We start from the raw sequence: 14,933 nt of genomic DNA, 5'->3' as shown, positions 1-14,933 counted from the left end.
AGGTCTGAAAGCTTTCACATGGGGGACCCCATCACGCCAGGGCCCTGGGAAACTGGAGAGCAAGAGCTGATCAGAATCCAGGTCTGCACACAAGAGAAACTGCCCCTCCTCCCCCAACCCGCGCTACATGCGTCATGTAGCTGAATGTGGAAGGGCTCAGAATGTGCGGCTCTTGACCCCCATCTAGTGGGGACAGGCTGTAACCACAACCGAATAATAGCATCACGCGCAAAAGCCGCTCCTCTACCATCCAGCAATTTATAAAACCTCCAGTCCAAAAGGAAAACAATAAAAACACAGAAGTATGTCCTGAGGACTTGGAAATAGGTAAACTAAGTGAAAATGAGTTCAGAATAGCTATCATCAAAAAACTCAATGAGGTAAAGGGAAATATAGAGAAACAAGTTAATGAGTTCTGGAGTTACTTCACAAAAGAGATTGAAACTATAAAGAAGAATCAATCAGAAATACTAGAAATGGAAAATACAATGGATCAGATAAAACAATATACAGATTCCCTGAATGCCTGTGTAGACACCATAGAGGAGAAAATTAGCATAATTGAAGATAGAGAGGCTGAAGGGCTCCAGGCAGAGGAAGAAAGAGAAATAAGTCTAAAAAAAAACTGAAGAAAATCTCTGAGAAATAGCTGACTCAATGAGAAAATGCAACTTAAGAATAATGGGAATTCCTGAGGGCATGGAAAAGGTAAATGGAGCAGAAAGTGTGCTCAAAGAAATAATAGAAGAAAACTTCCCAAATCTAGGAATTGAGAGAGAAATGTGTGTGGAGGAAACTTCCAGATCTCCTATATTTGTCAATGTAAAAAGATCTACTGCAAGGCATATAGTAGTAAAAATGGCAAAAATGAATGACAAAGAAAGAATACTCAGGGAAGCAAGGCAGAAGAAAATAACCTACAAAGGAACCCCTATCAGACTTTCAGTGGATTTCTCTACAGAAACGTTACAAGCTAGGAGAGATTGCAATGACATATTGAAAACTTTAAAGGATAAAAATCTTCAGCCAAAAGTACTCTATTTGGCAGAAATATCCTTCAGATATGAGGGAGAAATTAAATCTTTTCCAGACAAACAAAACTAAGGGACTTCATATCCACAAGACCTCCACTAGAAGAAATCCTCAAGAAGGCTCTCATACCTGAAAAAAGGAAAAAAGGAAGCAAGGCGTCAACAAAAGACAGAGTAGGGAGACAAACATATAGAATCAGATTAGGATAGCAAATATTCAACTATAGCATTAGGATAAAGGGAAGGAAATCACCAAAGCAAAGAAAGTCTTATCACTCTAACCACAAACTCACAACACAAGTTGGAATAAGAGATGAAAATAATAATTTAGGAGCAGAAGAGGAAAGGGACTGAATCCGTCTAGGCTAAGGAAGTAAGAGACCATGAGAAAATGGACTATGTTATACACGAGATTCTGAATACAAACTTCAGGGTAGCCACTAAACTAAAAAACAGAATAGAGACACAAAAAATAAGTAGGGAAAAAGCTAAGAAACCCAGCATAAGAAATTGCAGAAGTCAATGGTAGGCTAAAACACACAGGACGAGAAACAAAGGAAACACAGGAAAACCAGAAAACAAGCAACAGAATGACAGCATTAAGCCCCCATGCATCAATACTCACCCTCAATGTAAATGGATTGAACTCTCCAATAAAAAGACACAGAGTGGCAAGATGGATTAAAGAACAAGATCCAACAATTTGTTGCCTCCAGCAAACACACCTCAGCCCCAAGGAGAAACACAGGCTCAGAGTGAAGGGGTGGAAGACAATACCAAGCTAATAGCAAACAAAAGAAAGCAGGTGTCAGAATACTTATATCAGACAAAACAGACTTCAAGATAAGGCAGGTAAAGAGAGACATAGAGGGCCAATATAGGATGATAAAAGGACACTTCATGAAGAAGAAATAACGCTTATAAATATCTATGTACCCAACACAGGAGCACCAAAGTTCATAAAGCAACTATTAACAAACCTAAAAGAAGATATCAAAAATGACACAATAATAGTAGGGGACCTCAACACCCCACTCACATCAATGGACAGATCATCCAGACAGAAAATCAACAAAGAAACAATGGAGCTAAATGAAAAGCTAAAACAGTTGGACTTAATAGACATATATAGAACACTCCATCCAAAAACAGCAGAATATACATTCTTCTCAAGCACACATGGAACATTCTCAAGGATAGACCATATGTTGGGAAACAAGGCAAGCCTCTACAAATTTAAAAAAATTGAAATAATAACAAGCATCTTCTCCAATCATAATGTTATAAAGCTAGAAATTAGTTACAAGAAAAAAGCTGAGAATGGCACAAGGAAGTGGAAACTAAACAATATGCTATTGAACAAGCAACGGATCATTGGAGAAATTAAAGAAGAAATCAGAAAGTACCTGGAGACAAATGAAAATGATAACATGCCATCCCAACTCATAAGTGACACAGCAAAAGCTGTATTAAGAGGAAAATTCATCGCAATACAGATACATCTTAACAAACAAGAAAAATCCCAAGTAAGCAATCTTAAACCACACCAACTGAATTAGAGGAAGAAGAACCACCAAAGCCCAAAGTCAGCAGAAGGAGAGAAATAATAAAAATCAGAGAAGAAATAAATGCTATTGAAACTAAAAAAAGGCAGTAGAAAGGATCAATGAAACAAAGAGCTGGTTCTTTGAGAATATAAACAAAATTGACAAATTCCTAGCCAGACTTACAAAGAAAAAAAGAGAGAAAGCTCAAATAAACAAAATCACAAATGAAAGAGGAGAAATAACAACAGACTCCACAGAAATACAACGGATTATAAGAGAATATTATGAAAAAATGTATGCCAACAAGATGGATAAACTAGAGGAAATGGATAAATTCTTGGACTCCTACAATATCCCAAACCTGAGTCAAGAAGAAGCAGACAATCTGAACAGAACAATCACAAGGAAAGAGATTGAAACAGCAATCAAAAGTATCCCAAAGAAAAAAACCCCAGCACCAGACGGCTTTCCCAGGAAATTCAACCAAACGTTCAGAGAGGATTTAATACCTATCTTTTTCAAGCTATTCCAAAAACTTAGGGAGGATGGAACAATTCCTAACACATTCTACGAGGCCAACATCATGCTGATACCAAAGCCTGACAAGGACAGCAAGAAAAAGAACTACAGGCCAAAATATCGCTGATGAACATAGATGCAAAAATTCTCAACAAAATTTTGGCAACCCAAATTCAGCAATTCATCAAAAGGATCATACATCATGATCAAGTGGGATTCATACCAGGGATACAGGGATGGTTCAACATCTGCAAATCAATCAACGTGATACACCACATCAACAAATTGGAGAATAAAAACCATGATCATCTCAATAGATGTAGATAAAGCATTTGACAAGATCCAACAACCATTTATGATAAAAACTCTGAACAAAATGGGGATAGAAGGGAACTATCTCAACATAATAAAGGCCATATATGACAAACCCACAGACAACATCCATACTCCATGGGCAAAAACTGAGCGCTATTCCCCTGAAAACTGGAATGAGACACGGATGCCCTCTATCACCCCTCTTATTAAACATAGCACTGGAGGTTTTGGCCAGAGCAATTAGGCAAGAAAAAGGAATAAAAGTAATCCAAATAGGGAGGGAAGAAGTGAAACTCTCACTGTTTGCAGACGACATGATCTTATATACAGAAAACCCCAAAGAATCCATTGGAAAACTTTTAGAAATAATCAACAACTACAACAAAGTTGCAGGGTATAGAATCAACTTACATAAATCAGTATCATTTTTATACTCTAATAACAAACTAACAGAAAAAGAACTCAAAAACACAATACCATTCACAATCGCAACAAAAAGAATAAAATACCTTGGGGTGAATTTAACTAAGGAAGTGAAATACTTATACAACGAAAACTACAAGGATTTTCTGAAAGAAATGGATGATGACATAAAGAGATGGAAAAACATTCCATGTACATGGATTGGATGAATAAACATAGTTAAAACGTCCATTCTACCTAAAGCAATCTGCAGATTCAATGCAATCCCAATCAGAATCCCGATAACATTCTTTACAGAAATAAAACTAATAATCCTAAAACTCATATGGGGCAACAAACAACCCCAAATTGCTAAAGCAATCCTGAGAAAGAACAACAAAGCTGGAGGCATCACAATCCCTGCCTTCAAAACATACTACAAAGCTACAGTAATCAAAACAGCATGGTACTGGTACAAAAACAGGTGCACAGATCAATGGAACAGAAGTGAAAGCCCAGAAATAAAACCACACATCTATGGACAGCTAATCTTTGACAAAGGAGCTGAGGGCCTACAATGGAGAGAAGAAAGTCTTTTCAACAAATGGTGCTGGGAAAACTGGAAAGCCACATGTAAAAGAATGAAAATCGACCATTCTTTCTCACCATTCACCAAAATAAACTCAAAATGGATCAAAGACCTAAAAGTAAGACCTGAAACCATAAGGCTTCTAGAAGAAAATGTAGGCAGTTCACTCTTTGACGTCAGTATCAAAAGGATCTTTTCAGACACCATGTCTTCTCAGACAAGGGAAACAATAGAAAGAATAAAGAAATGGGACCTCATCAGACTAAAGAGCTTCTTCAAGGCAAAGGAAAACAGGATTGAAACAAAAAAAAAACCCACTAACTGGGAAAAAATATTTGCCAAGTCATACATCTGACAAAGGCTTAATATCCATAATATATAAAGAACTCACACAACTCAACAACAGATAATCAAACAACCTGATCAAAAAATGGGCTTAACAGACACTTCTCCAAAGTAGATATATGGTCAATAGGCACATGAAAAGATGTTCATCACTGATAACCAGGGAAATTCAAACCAAAACTATACTAAGATATGACCTTACACCCATTAGGATGACAAAAATAACCAAAACAAAAAGTAGCAAATGTTGGAGAGGTTGTGGAGAAAAAGGAACCCTCATACACTGCTGGTGGGAATGCAAACTGGTACAGCCACTATGGAAAACAGTATGGAGATTCCTCAAAAACTTAAAAATAGAACTACCATACGATCCAGTTATCCCACTACTGGGTATCTATACAAAAAGCTTGAGGTCAGCAAAAACCAAACTGTTTTTGTACTGTGCACCCGAATGTTTATTGCAGCATTATTTACAATCGCCAAGATGTGGAAGCAACCTAAGTGCCCATCAACAGATGATTGGATAAAGAAGATATGGTATATATATACAATGGAATACTACTCAGCCATAAAAGTAACAACATTGTCTCATTTGCAGCACCATGGATGGACCTTGAGGGAATTATGTTAAGTGAAATAAGCCACATAGAGATCAACAATCTCTATATGACTCCACTCATATGTGGAATTTAAAAATGTAGGCAAAGAGAACAGACTAGTGGCTACCAGGGGAAAGGTGGGGTGGGGGGTGGGCACAAAGGGTGAAGGGGTGACCTACAACGTGACTGACAGACAATAATGTACAACTGAAATTTCACAAGATTGTAACCTATCATTAACTCAACAATAAAAAAAAAACAGTGTTACTCCTTAGGGCCATCAACAAAACACATGCACAGTACGCAGTATTTACCTAATCAAAAGGAAGGTAGAAAAAGTCATACTTAAAAAAATAAATCTCAAATAATAACTCAAGTTTGAGATGCATAATTAAGAGAGGAATAGTATTATATAATTATCACCTCAAATTAAAAACAGCAAATATATCCACTGTTCAGAGAAAAAAGATACATAACCACAAAGAGTGAAAGATTTAGCAGTGAATACAAATATTTCATGAAAGAAAAAACTCCAAAGCTTTACTACTTGCAGATAGCAAATTGTCATTATCGTCACCATCATCACCACCACAATAAAGAAATGGATACACCTGTTAGAGCTTCAATGAAACTCAATCATTCAAACTAGCCTCTCCTATTTATGACCTCCAATAGGGCAATCTGTCCTATAACTTATCTGTTCCATTCTAGAAAAGTAGACTCCATCAACACAATATATAGAGCCTACAGTATCTATGGACTTTCCCTACTACACAGTTCTCACAATGACTTCTCCCCTTTCTTCTCCACCCCCGATTACATTTGTTTATTTTTTCAAGATTCAGGTAAAGATAAGGTTTCCTTTTTATGTGCATTTCATGCTTACATCATTGTGCAATGATCCAATATTCTTAATGTGGTACTGTATTTTTGTCATACAAAATTTTGGTACTTGATTATACTCCGTATTGTGTGTTTCTAATCCATCCATTCCTGTAAATATTGTATTCTGTCCTCAACAAAACCACAATCTCCTTGAGGCCAGAAATTCTTGTTACAAAATATCCGTGCTCCCTCTACAATCACAGCACTGTGCCAGGGAGGTACCAAATTCTTCATAAAAGCATGGTGTCCTGAGAAGAAGCAATCAGTAAACTCATTTTCAAAACTTATCGATTTACAAATTACAAAGTAGCAGCAAAAGGAAACTGAAAACTATGTGCCATAATTAACTGAAATCTAAACAGGATGAATAACAAAAGATTCCAATACAATTTTGAACCACTTTATCTGCCACCTAATTAACTTAGAAAACATCTATGATGAAAAAACATTTGAAATAAATACATCTTCTGGTTGATGAAATTATGAGTTCTAAGATGTGCACTTCTTTATGTTTTTTGCTTCCAAATTTTCCACAAGGACCATATATTAGGTTTAACATCAACGTGAAATTAACACAAATAGTGATTATGTTCTCTCTCTAACAATAAGATAGCCCAGTTTATTAAGGTGACATATTTTAATCTCTGAATTTTCAAAATTTCTAAAATCTGTTTCAGCAGAATCCTAGTCCTCTGGAGCCAGACAGACTGGGTTTGAATTATAAATCCACTAATTCCTTCTGTGTGATCTGAGTACATTACTTAGTCACTTAATGCCTACTTTCCCCACCCAGAAAATGAGAAAATAACAGCTACTACCTCAAAAGGCAATGAAAAAGATTGAATGAGTTAGGATATACAAAGCCCTTAAGAGTGGCCAAAATTTAGTAAACACAAACCCATTTGTTTTTAAAGTTGCGGGCAATACGTTTTTGGGATAAGAGGACAGACAATTCTTTTACATCTACAACCACCTTCTTTTAAAGTAAAGAACCTCCGTGCCCCTGAGAGTCCTCGTGAAATTAGGGCGTGGAGCCATGGGAATGACACTGCACTCCATCAGGTAGACCCATACCTCTCATCACAGCTCAGCACCAAGAAAGAGAAAACATCAACAAACCTCATACCAATAATTTTAATTACCTAATTTAGAGATTTAAAAACAAATCCTTGCACAGTATACACTGGCTGCCTATTTTGGTTTAAAAATGTTAAAGGAATATCCTTGTGCAACAGGAGAATAAATTGTTGTCCTAACAGCAAGTATCAGAATTCCTGCTCCGGAACTATTCTGATAAACTACCCTCAAAGATGAGCTGACATGAGGTGATGCCACTGTAGAGAGAGTTAAACTACTCAGCATGAGAAATGAGAAAGAACTTGAGAAGAAAAGAGAGAAGATATTGCAGAATTTGTGACAGAATGGCAAAGTGACTTTTAAGAAAAGGAGAATCCAATATTACATTTTAAGGGTTTGTTTTGTTTTGTTGCCATGTAACATCCTGGCGTTCACACATACCCACATCCCGTCCAAAGCGTCCCGTAAAGTCAGGTCAATTGGTGGAGAGTTTTCTTATTTATTTGTTTCAGTTTTTGGTTTTCTAACTCAAATCAAAGAAAGAGGCAAGTCCCACATCTTCCTTGACATGGTTTGGCACAGGGACAGACCTGCGAGATAAGGCTGCTATCAGTTCAAGCTCTCATGCAGAGGCACACTATGAGAATACAAACATTTCTCCCTTTCCCCGTATTCCCTGAACGCTGCCCACGGGGCATTTTCAGAAATGCTGATCCGTTCTCTGTACTCACACAGACTCTAGTCACTATATCCGCTCCCCAGTTCTGCCCCCACTTGCTTTGGAACACACCCATCCAGCATTGTCCTGAAACTGCTCTTGTCAAAGCCACTAGTGACCTTCACATGCCTAGCACCCAGAAATGATCAATTCTCAGTCCTCATCTAACTTGACTTACCACAATTTATCATCTGCTATACTTTGAAATACTTTCTTCACTAGATACCTGGAACACCACATATTCTGTACCTGTTTACTTAGTGTCTCAACCAGTTGCTCCTTCTCAGTAGCCTTGACTGGCTCCTAATCTCTCTAACCTCTGAACACTGGATCAGTCGCTCCCTGTACCTATTATTTTTTTAATCTTCTCTCAAAACCCTGCTGATCCCATCCAGCCTCATTGCTTTATATATCATAATGCTGGCAAATGGATATCTCTAGCCAGATTACTCACTCAAACTCTATATTTATAAATTCAGCTGTCTATTTGAATTTCTTACAGACATCACAGTGCCACCTAAATGTTTAATAGACACGTCAGCATCAAAAAGTATCTCCTTCCACAATCTTTCTGTGTCAGTAAACAGCAACTCCATTCTTCAGATTCTCAGGCCAAAAATCTTGGAGTCGCCCTTGGTGCTTCTTGTTCTCTCACATCCCAAATCTTGTTCATCAGCAAATTTTTGTCTCTACTTTCAGTACATGTCCAGAATTGGACCATTCCAACTACCTCACTATTAACATCCTAGCCCAAACAACCATCGTATTTTGCCTGAATTTTTCCATAGACTCTTAACTGGTTTTCATGCCTCTGCCCTTTCCCCTACATCAGGATCTCTCAATCTCAGCACTACTGACATTTTGGGCTAGATAACTGCGGTGAGGGCTACCATGCGCATTGTAGGATATTTAGCAGTATCCCTGGCCTCTATCCACTAAACACCGGGAGCAAACAGTCCACCAATCCCCCTTGAGTAGCAACAAACAAAATTGTCCCCAGATATTTCCAAATGCCTCTGAGGTTGAAAATCAACCCTTGACTGAGAACCACTGCCCTACAATGTATTCAACCTAGCCACAAAAATAACCCTTTTATAACAGAAAACGGATTATGTAATACCTCTGCTCAAAATTGACCAATAGATTTCCACTTAACCCAGAAAAAAAACAATAGCCAAAGTTCTTCCCAGAGCCTGCTGGCTCCACATGATCTGTCAGCCACCCACTACTCTTTGACCTCATCTATCTCACCCCCTTCACTCACTCTGCTCCAGTCATGCTCGACTCTTTACTGTTCCTCAAATATGCCAACTAAACCCACACCTCAAAGTCTGGGCACTTGATTCCCTCTGCCTGCAGTTCTTGCCCGATGATATCCACTTGGCTTACTCTACTCCCTTAAGTTTGTTGCTCAAAAGTCAGCTTCCCAATGAAGCCTTCCATATTCACCTATTTAAAATATTCAGCCCCCTGCCACACCCCATCTGTCCCACACACTTCCTATCCCTCTGTTCTAGATTTATTTTTAATGGCACTTATCTCCATTTGATACACTATACGTGTTACTAATTTCTTTAACGTCTCTCTCTAACAAAATGTAAGCCCCAAGAGGGGAGGGATTTTTGCCTTTTTATTCACTGTTGTATCCCCATCACATAGAAAAGTGCCCAAAGAAGGCACTTAATAAATGCTCATTAAATAAATGATAGAAGGAAGGAAGAAAGGGAGAGACGGAGAGAGGAGAAGGAAGGAGGGTGGAAGGAAGGAGAGAATGGTCTTGGAAACCATCTTAGATGATCTGAAGAGACAAGACAGGTGCAGCTGATATCTAGGATAATCCACCTTCACCATTATCAAGACTGAATTGGTTTCCATAGAATTTATTTAAAATATGATTCATAATGTACAATGGAAAGTAAGGACTTGTCAAAATGCTTCTGTGCTCAGGAATTTCTATGTGGGGGGTATTTAGAAAACATAGTTTTAAATCCATTAACATTTAGATCCACGTATCTACAGAAATATAAAATAACTAGAACTTTAAGAGAAATTTTACGAAGTACAACAGGTTGTGGTAACTCCCCTAGATACATAAAAAGCAGTGCGCTGGGCTAAGTCAAATTATTCAGTTGTATACACCGTAAGGCAGATTAACAAGCAATTGTAGCAGAGAATACAGCTCTTTCCACAGATGAAAGCCTGCATGGCTCAGCTGTGAGCCAAACAGGAACAGAGGAGCTTCCCGCTGCCTGCTGCCAATCACAGGGAGCCCCCTGACGTTCCAAATTGAGCTCTACTAAGTACTGGTCTGAAGGGGACAAGGATCCACATTTCATTTCTCTTGCTGAACTTGCAACATAAGCACTCGTGAATTTTACATTAGGGTCAAGCTGGGAAGGTCCCAGTCAGTTTACCTGGAGTACAGAACAATGTTACCTCCCATGCAAATGAGGTCAGATAGTGCTTCCTGCCTTGGATGCCTACTAGGGAGATTTCAGTGTAACAGATTCTGATAGGGAAGTTGCTATAGAGGGGGAAAGAAAGAAAGAAGACAAAACAAAACAAAACATAGATCCTATCTGAAATAAAATTTTGTTTCGAAATTTGAAATAAAATCTGATGGATCCTAAAAGAATATATTTTTAAAAAAGACCTCAGAACATTGTAATATGACTCATTAAAATTGTATGCCACACCCATTGATAACAACATCAGCCATCCTATCTACTTTTTGAATGACTTGGTGTAAGACCAATGAAGCTGCACGGCAAGCAGGTGCTTTAACAAAACAGACCCAGCCCTCCAGAGAGGAGAGCCTGCAGCGCACACACTGACACGTGTGACCAGGTCAGCACTTGATTCTCTCCAATGAGCAGGAATTGTATGTGGCTGCTGATCAAAAATGCTCTTGGGCAGGACAAAGGCTGGGGAGAAGGGATGGAGAACAAAGGACTGCTGTGATGCAATATTTCAAAACAGGACTTCTGAGAAGGAAAAATAACTTCAGCATTTCTAATGGGTGTATGTATCTTTTTAACTTCCTGGAAATTCATAGTTCATTCCCATGCAAAAGCAGTAGCTTCTTTCAAATTAGGATAACAAAATTCATTCATATATTCATTCAACAAACAACTATTCAACATATTCTCTTTGTAAAAAGAAGAAATGGAAGAATATTCATGGTGAACACAATCTCCATCATTATAGTTTCCCCTCCCTCTTGATTTTATCCTATTTACTATGTGCATTGGAATTATGACTGAACAAAAGTAATCTAAGGTATAACTAATACGTTGAAGTCCAACATCTGAGAATTAGGATAGAGAAACAAATCAATGAGCACCTTCTCAGGGTAAAATATCAAATAGTCTGGGAGTCATCAAGACCTAGCTTGAAACCCCAGCTCCTTCACTTACTGGCTGTCTGAACAGACGGGAGACTCCCTGGGTCTCAACGTCCGCATGTGCAAAATGTCCTGACAGTACTTACCCACATAGCAGCTGTGAAGATTAAGCAAGATGTTGGCCAGTACCCTCCACAGAATGTATTCAACAAATTACAGCTATTTAGGTTAGCTTTTGGAATCCTAAACTTACATAAAGCACTTTTTGCTAAGACTTCAGAAACACTAAATTGTATTTTATCTCTTCGGAATAAATTATTTTTCGTGCTCATCTTCTCTAAAAATTTAACCGCTGGAATTTTCATGCTTCTGGATGTCTCAAATAAACACACGAAGAAGAAATTCCACCTTCAAGGAGCCCTTCCAATAAAATAACCAAGAAAATTCTTACCTAGTTTTGGCAAGGAATAGGGCACTTTAAAGTAGTCTTCATAAAATTCTATTAACCTCTTTGTTATATGCAGAGCATAGTCCCCGGATCCTCTTCTGATAGCATCGGGTCTTGCATATAATCGGACCTAATTAAAAATAGAGAGAGAAGTGACTTTAGCCTCTTGGTACTCAAATTTTATCTTCTCTGCATATTTGAATCTACCCAAATCACTTCAAATACTACAAAACTTAAACAGTATTCTTGTACATACATCAAAGCATAGTATGCTGAAAGAACCAAACTTAAACAATTAAAGTAACCAAGTTGAGCAAGTCACAATTTCCTCGCTTTACAAGATGACATAGAGAAGATTTATACACCTTGCATCAAAATAAATATTCAAAGTTATCACTTACATGTGCTTGCCAGAGATATGAAGGCATAGTGGATTAGTATAATGGTCCCCTGACTACGCTGAAAATAGGCAGGATATGGTGGCTCGGCAGGAGAGAAAATTCATGGTTTGTTAAAGACACATTGCATCAAGCTTTGGAAGTATTATCAGGCTGAACAAAAATATAATTTATACTTCCTCCCTTTCTTTGGAACCAACTGTCCTTCTTCCCAACATGCAAAGTAGGAATAGAAAACTTTTCCTGTTCATAAACAAATTGCCATTACAGAAGGCCGTCTGCAACTTCTCCTGGCTTTAAAACTAGGTGAAGTAATTCATATTTCTAACACAATCCAGATACTTAATATTGATTTTTAAATCAAGCATTGTATATTACCTATTTCTTGGTCAAAAAGAAGCCTGAGGCAAACAACATAAAACTGAACAAAACTAACAATTGTACAGAAAAGGTTAAAATGGGATTAGTTTTCATAAAGGTTTCATAAAGCTTTCCAGCATCTTTCTTCCCAATGGTTAAAACCGTTTCACAGATGTGAGGTCTCTAATCCTCACACCAATTCTGTGAATAAGAAATAGGCATTTCGTGGAGCAGCGGAGAACACAGCAGCCCGGGAGCTGGTGTTAGTCCTGTTCTGCCACTAACCAAGCTGGGTGATACTGAACAAAGTACTTAACCTCTTTGGGTCTCAAATGTTCTCATCTATAAAATGAAGTTGTTGGCCACCAGCTCGTTGCTAAAGTGCATTTCAGTTCTAAAACACATTACTCTCAATCCCATTTTACCGATAAAGGAGTTTGTGTTCTTTTAAAATCACTAAAAAAAACGGTTTACTCGGTATGTGGAAATGGATATTTATATTCAACAGGAAGACAAAAGAAAGATGCACTCAATCATGTAAAAATTGATTATACAATTAACTCTGTATTATCCTTCCTTAAGAGGAGATAGAGATATGGATAATTAAAAAGAGTAGACGGTTAAGGGAGTACATTCTGATTTTATGTTAGAAAGACCTGTAATTCAATAAGATATTTACTAAATTCAATAACAATTATTTACTGAAATTTTGAAACTGCTTCCCACCGAACAACCAAATCAAATATCAAATTTAATTCACCATCATCTATGGTTTTGGTTGGCAGAATATAAAACGAAGACCTATCAGGAGACACCACCTGCAGCAGCAGAACTTCACATCCTTAGAAAGACAGCAGCTATGATTCCCTGCCCCTGACATCAACTGCTTATAAACATGCAACATCTTAGGTAAAGTTCCCAAGAAGCAGACCCCAAGGAAAGGGCGAGTATTCAAGTGATTTACTAAGGAAGCATCCTTAGGAGAAACCCACAAGGGAGAAAGGGAAGCAAGAGAAGGGAGGATAATAAGCCAAGCAAGGGTACAGTTTCAGGTGAAGTCCTGGCCTCAGCCTGACCCTGCAGGGAGCTCTGGAGTGTAAGCTGCACTGGTGAGTTTGCACTGCCTTGAGGCACGAGAGCTAGACTCCCATACTCCTGCACCTCGGTCATTGGATATTGGTTACCAAGGAGAAGACATAAAATCCCAGGCACTTCTTGTTCTTGCAGCATCTGGGTGATGTAGCTCCAGTGGCCCAAGGACAGACTTTGGAGAAGATTTCAGGTGTGAGCTGTTAGGAGCAAAGCAATGAGAGCCAGGGGATAGGCATGTCAAACAGGAAAGACGACCTGCTCTGCATGCCAACAGCATGCACCACAGACAGTAATCATTCATTCATGCATTCAGTCATACAACAATATTTACTTAGCATCTGCTTTGCAACAGGGCCTGGACTTAACTTAGTGATGAAGAAGACACGTTCTCTAACCAAAGAAAAAAAGCAAGGAAGATGTAACCCCCATTCTCAAAGACCTTCCCAGTTATTAGGTAAGTTAGATAATAATAACAGATAATGATACATGCCATATGAATGGCAAACTGTAAATGGCACAATGGATACTGAGGAGAAGAGATGGCTTGCAGAAGGTTCAAGGTGAAGTAAATAGTAAATTCATGTTAAAACCATAACCAGGATCCCTGCAAAATGATGCAGCAAAAGGTCATTGATCTTACTCCTAGGAACCGTCATTGATCATTCCTATCAATCAACTCCACCAGTCAGTCAAGATATCTGGAGGCCCAGACAAGAGAAACATGATTAAATCCATCTGGTTGTCAAGATTTGATGGAAATGATCCAATCTGAGTAAGAAGATAAAACATACACGTGCTTAGCACAGTGTCTTCATTTGTTCATTTGAACATTTATTGCACACCTGCTGTGTGCCAGGCATTGAACTAGAGAATAGAAATAGAACAATAAAAATTCCTGCCACAAAATGAAGAGGGCATTTACTCTTACTGCTCTTAAGAGGTTCACAATGTGTGGAAAACAAACACATCAACAACAAAATAAAATGTGAGAAATGTAACAGTGTGCTCTGCCTTCACTCCCATCACAAAGGGTGAACTGACTGAGTTCCTGTCTGCAGCCAAGCCCTCCACATTCCAGCCCCTCTTGCCTTTTCAAAGACATCATTCTCAAAATTCTCCCCTTTATCTCCTATATCACCAATTTATGCTTCCAAACTGGATCATTTTCGGCAGCAAACAAATACTCTGTATTGTTTCCTATGTTTAAAAAAAATCTTTTGTTTACCGCAGGTCCTCCAGCTATGGTTCTAGCAAGGCTCCTTGAA

General features: G+C 38.3%; 1 protein-coding gene across 4 annotated transcripts in view; it reads right to left on the bottom strand.

Annotated features, from left to right (window-relative positions):
- The window catches only part of TRHDE (thyrotropin releasing hormone degrading enzyme), a 361,531-nt gene that overhangs the window by 245,429 nt on the left and 101,169 nt on the right, over positions 1-14,933 (bottom strand). For all 4 annotated transcript variants that reach the window (XM_001488016.6, XM_023631426.2, XM_070253944.1 and 1 more), the window contains exon 3: positions 11,822-11,948. In XM_001488016.6, the coding sequence (XP_001488066.3) occupies positions 11,822-11,948 (127 nt within the window). The remainder of the gene's footprint in view (positions 1-11,821; positions 11,949-14,933) is intronic.

This window comes from Equus caballus, chromosome 28 (assembly GCF_041296265.1).
Source record: "Equus caballus isolate H_3958 breed thoroughbred chromosome 28, TB-T2T, whole genome shotgun sequence".
NCBI classification, from domain to species: Eukaryota; Metazoa; Chordata; class Mammalia; order Perissodactyla; family Equidae; genus Equus; species Equus caballus.
This window is presented reverse-complemented; position numbering and strand designations above follow the sequence as displayed.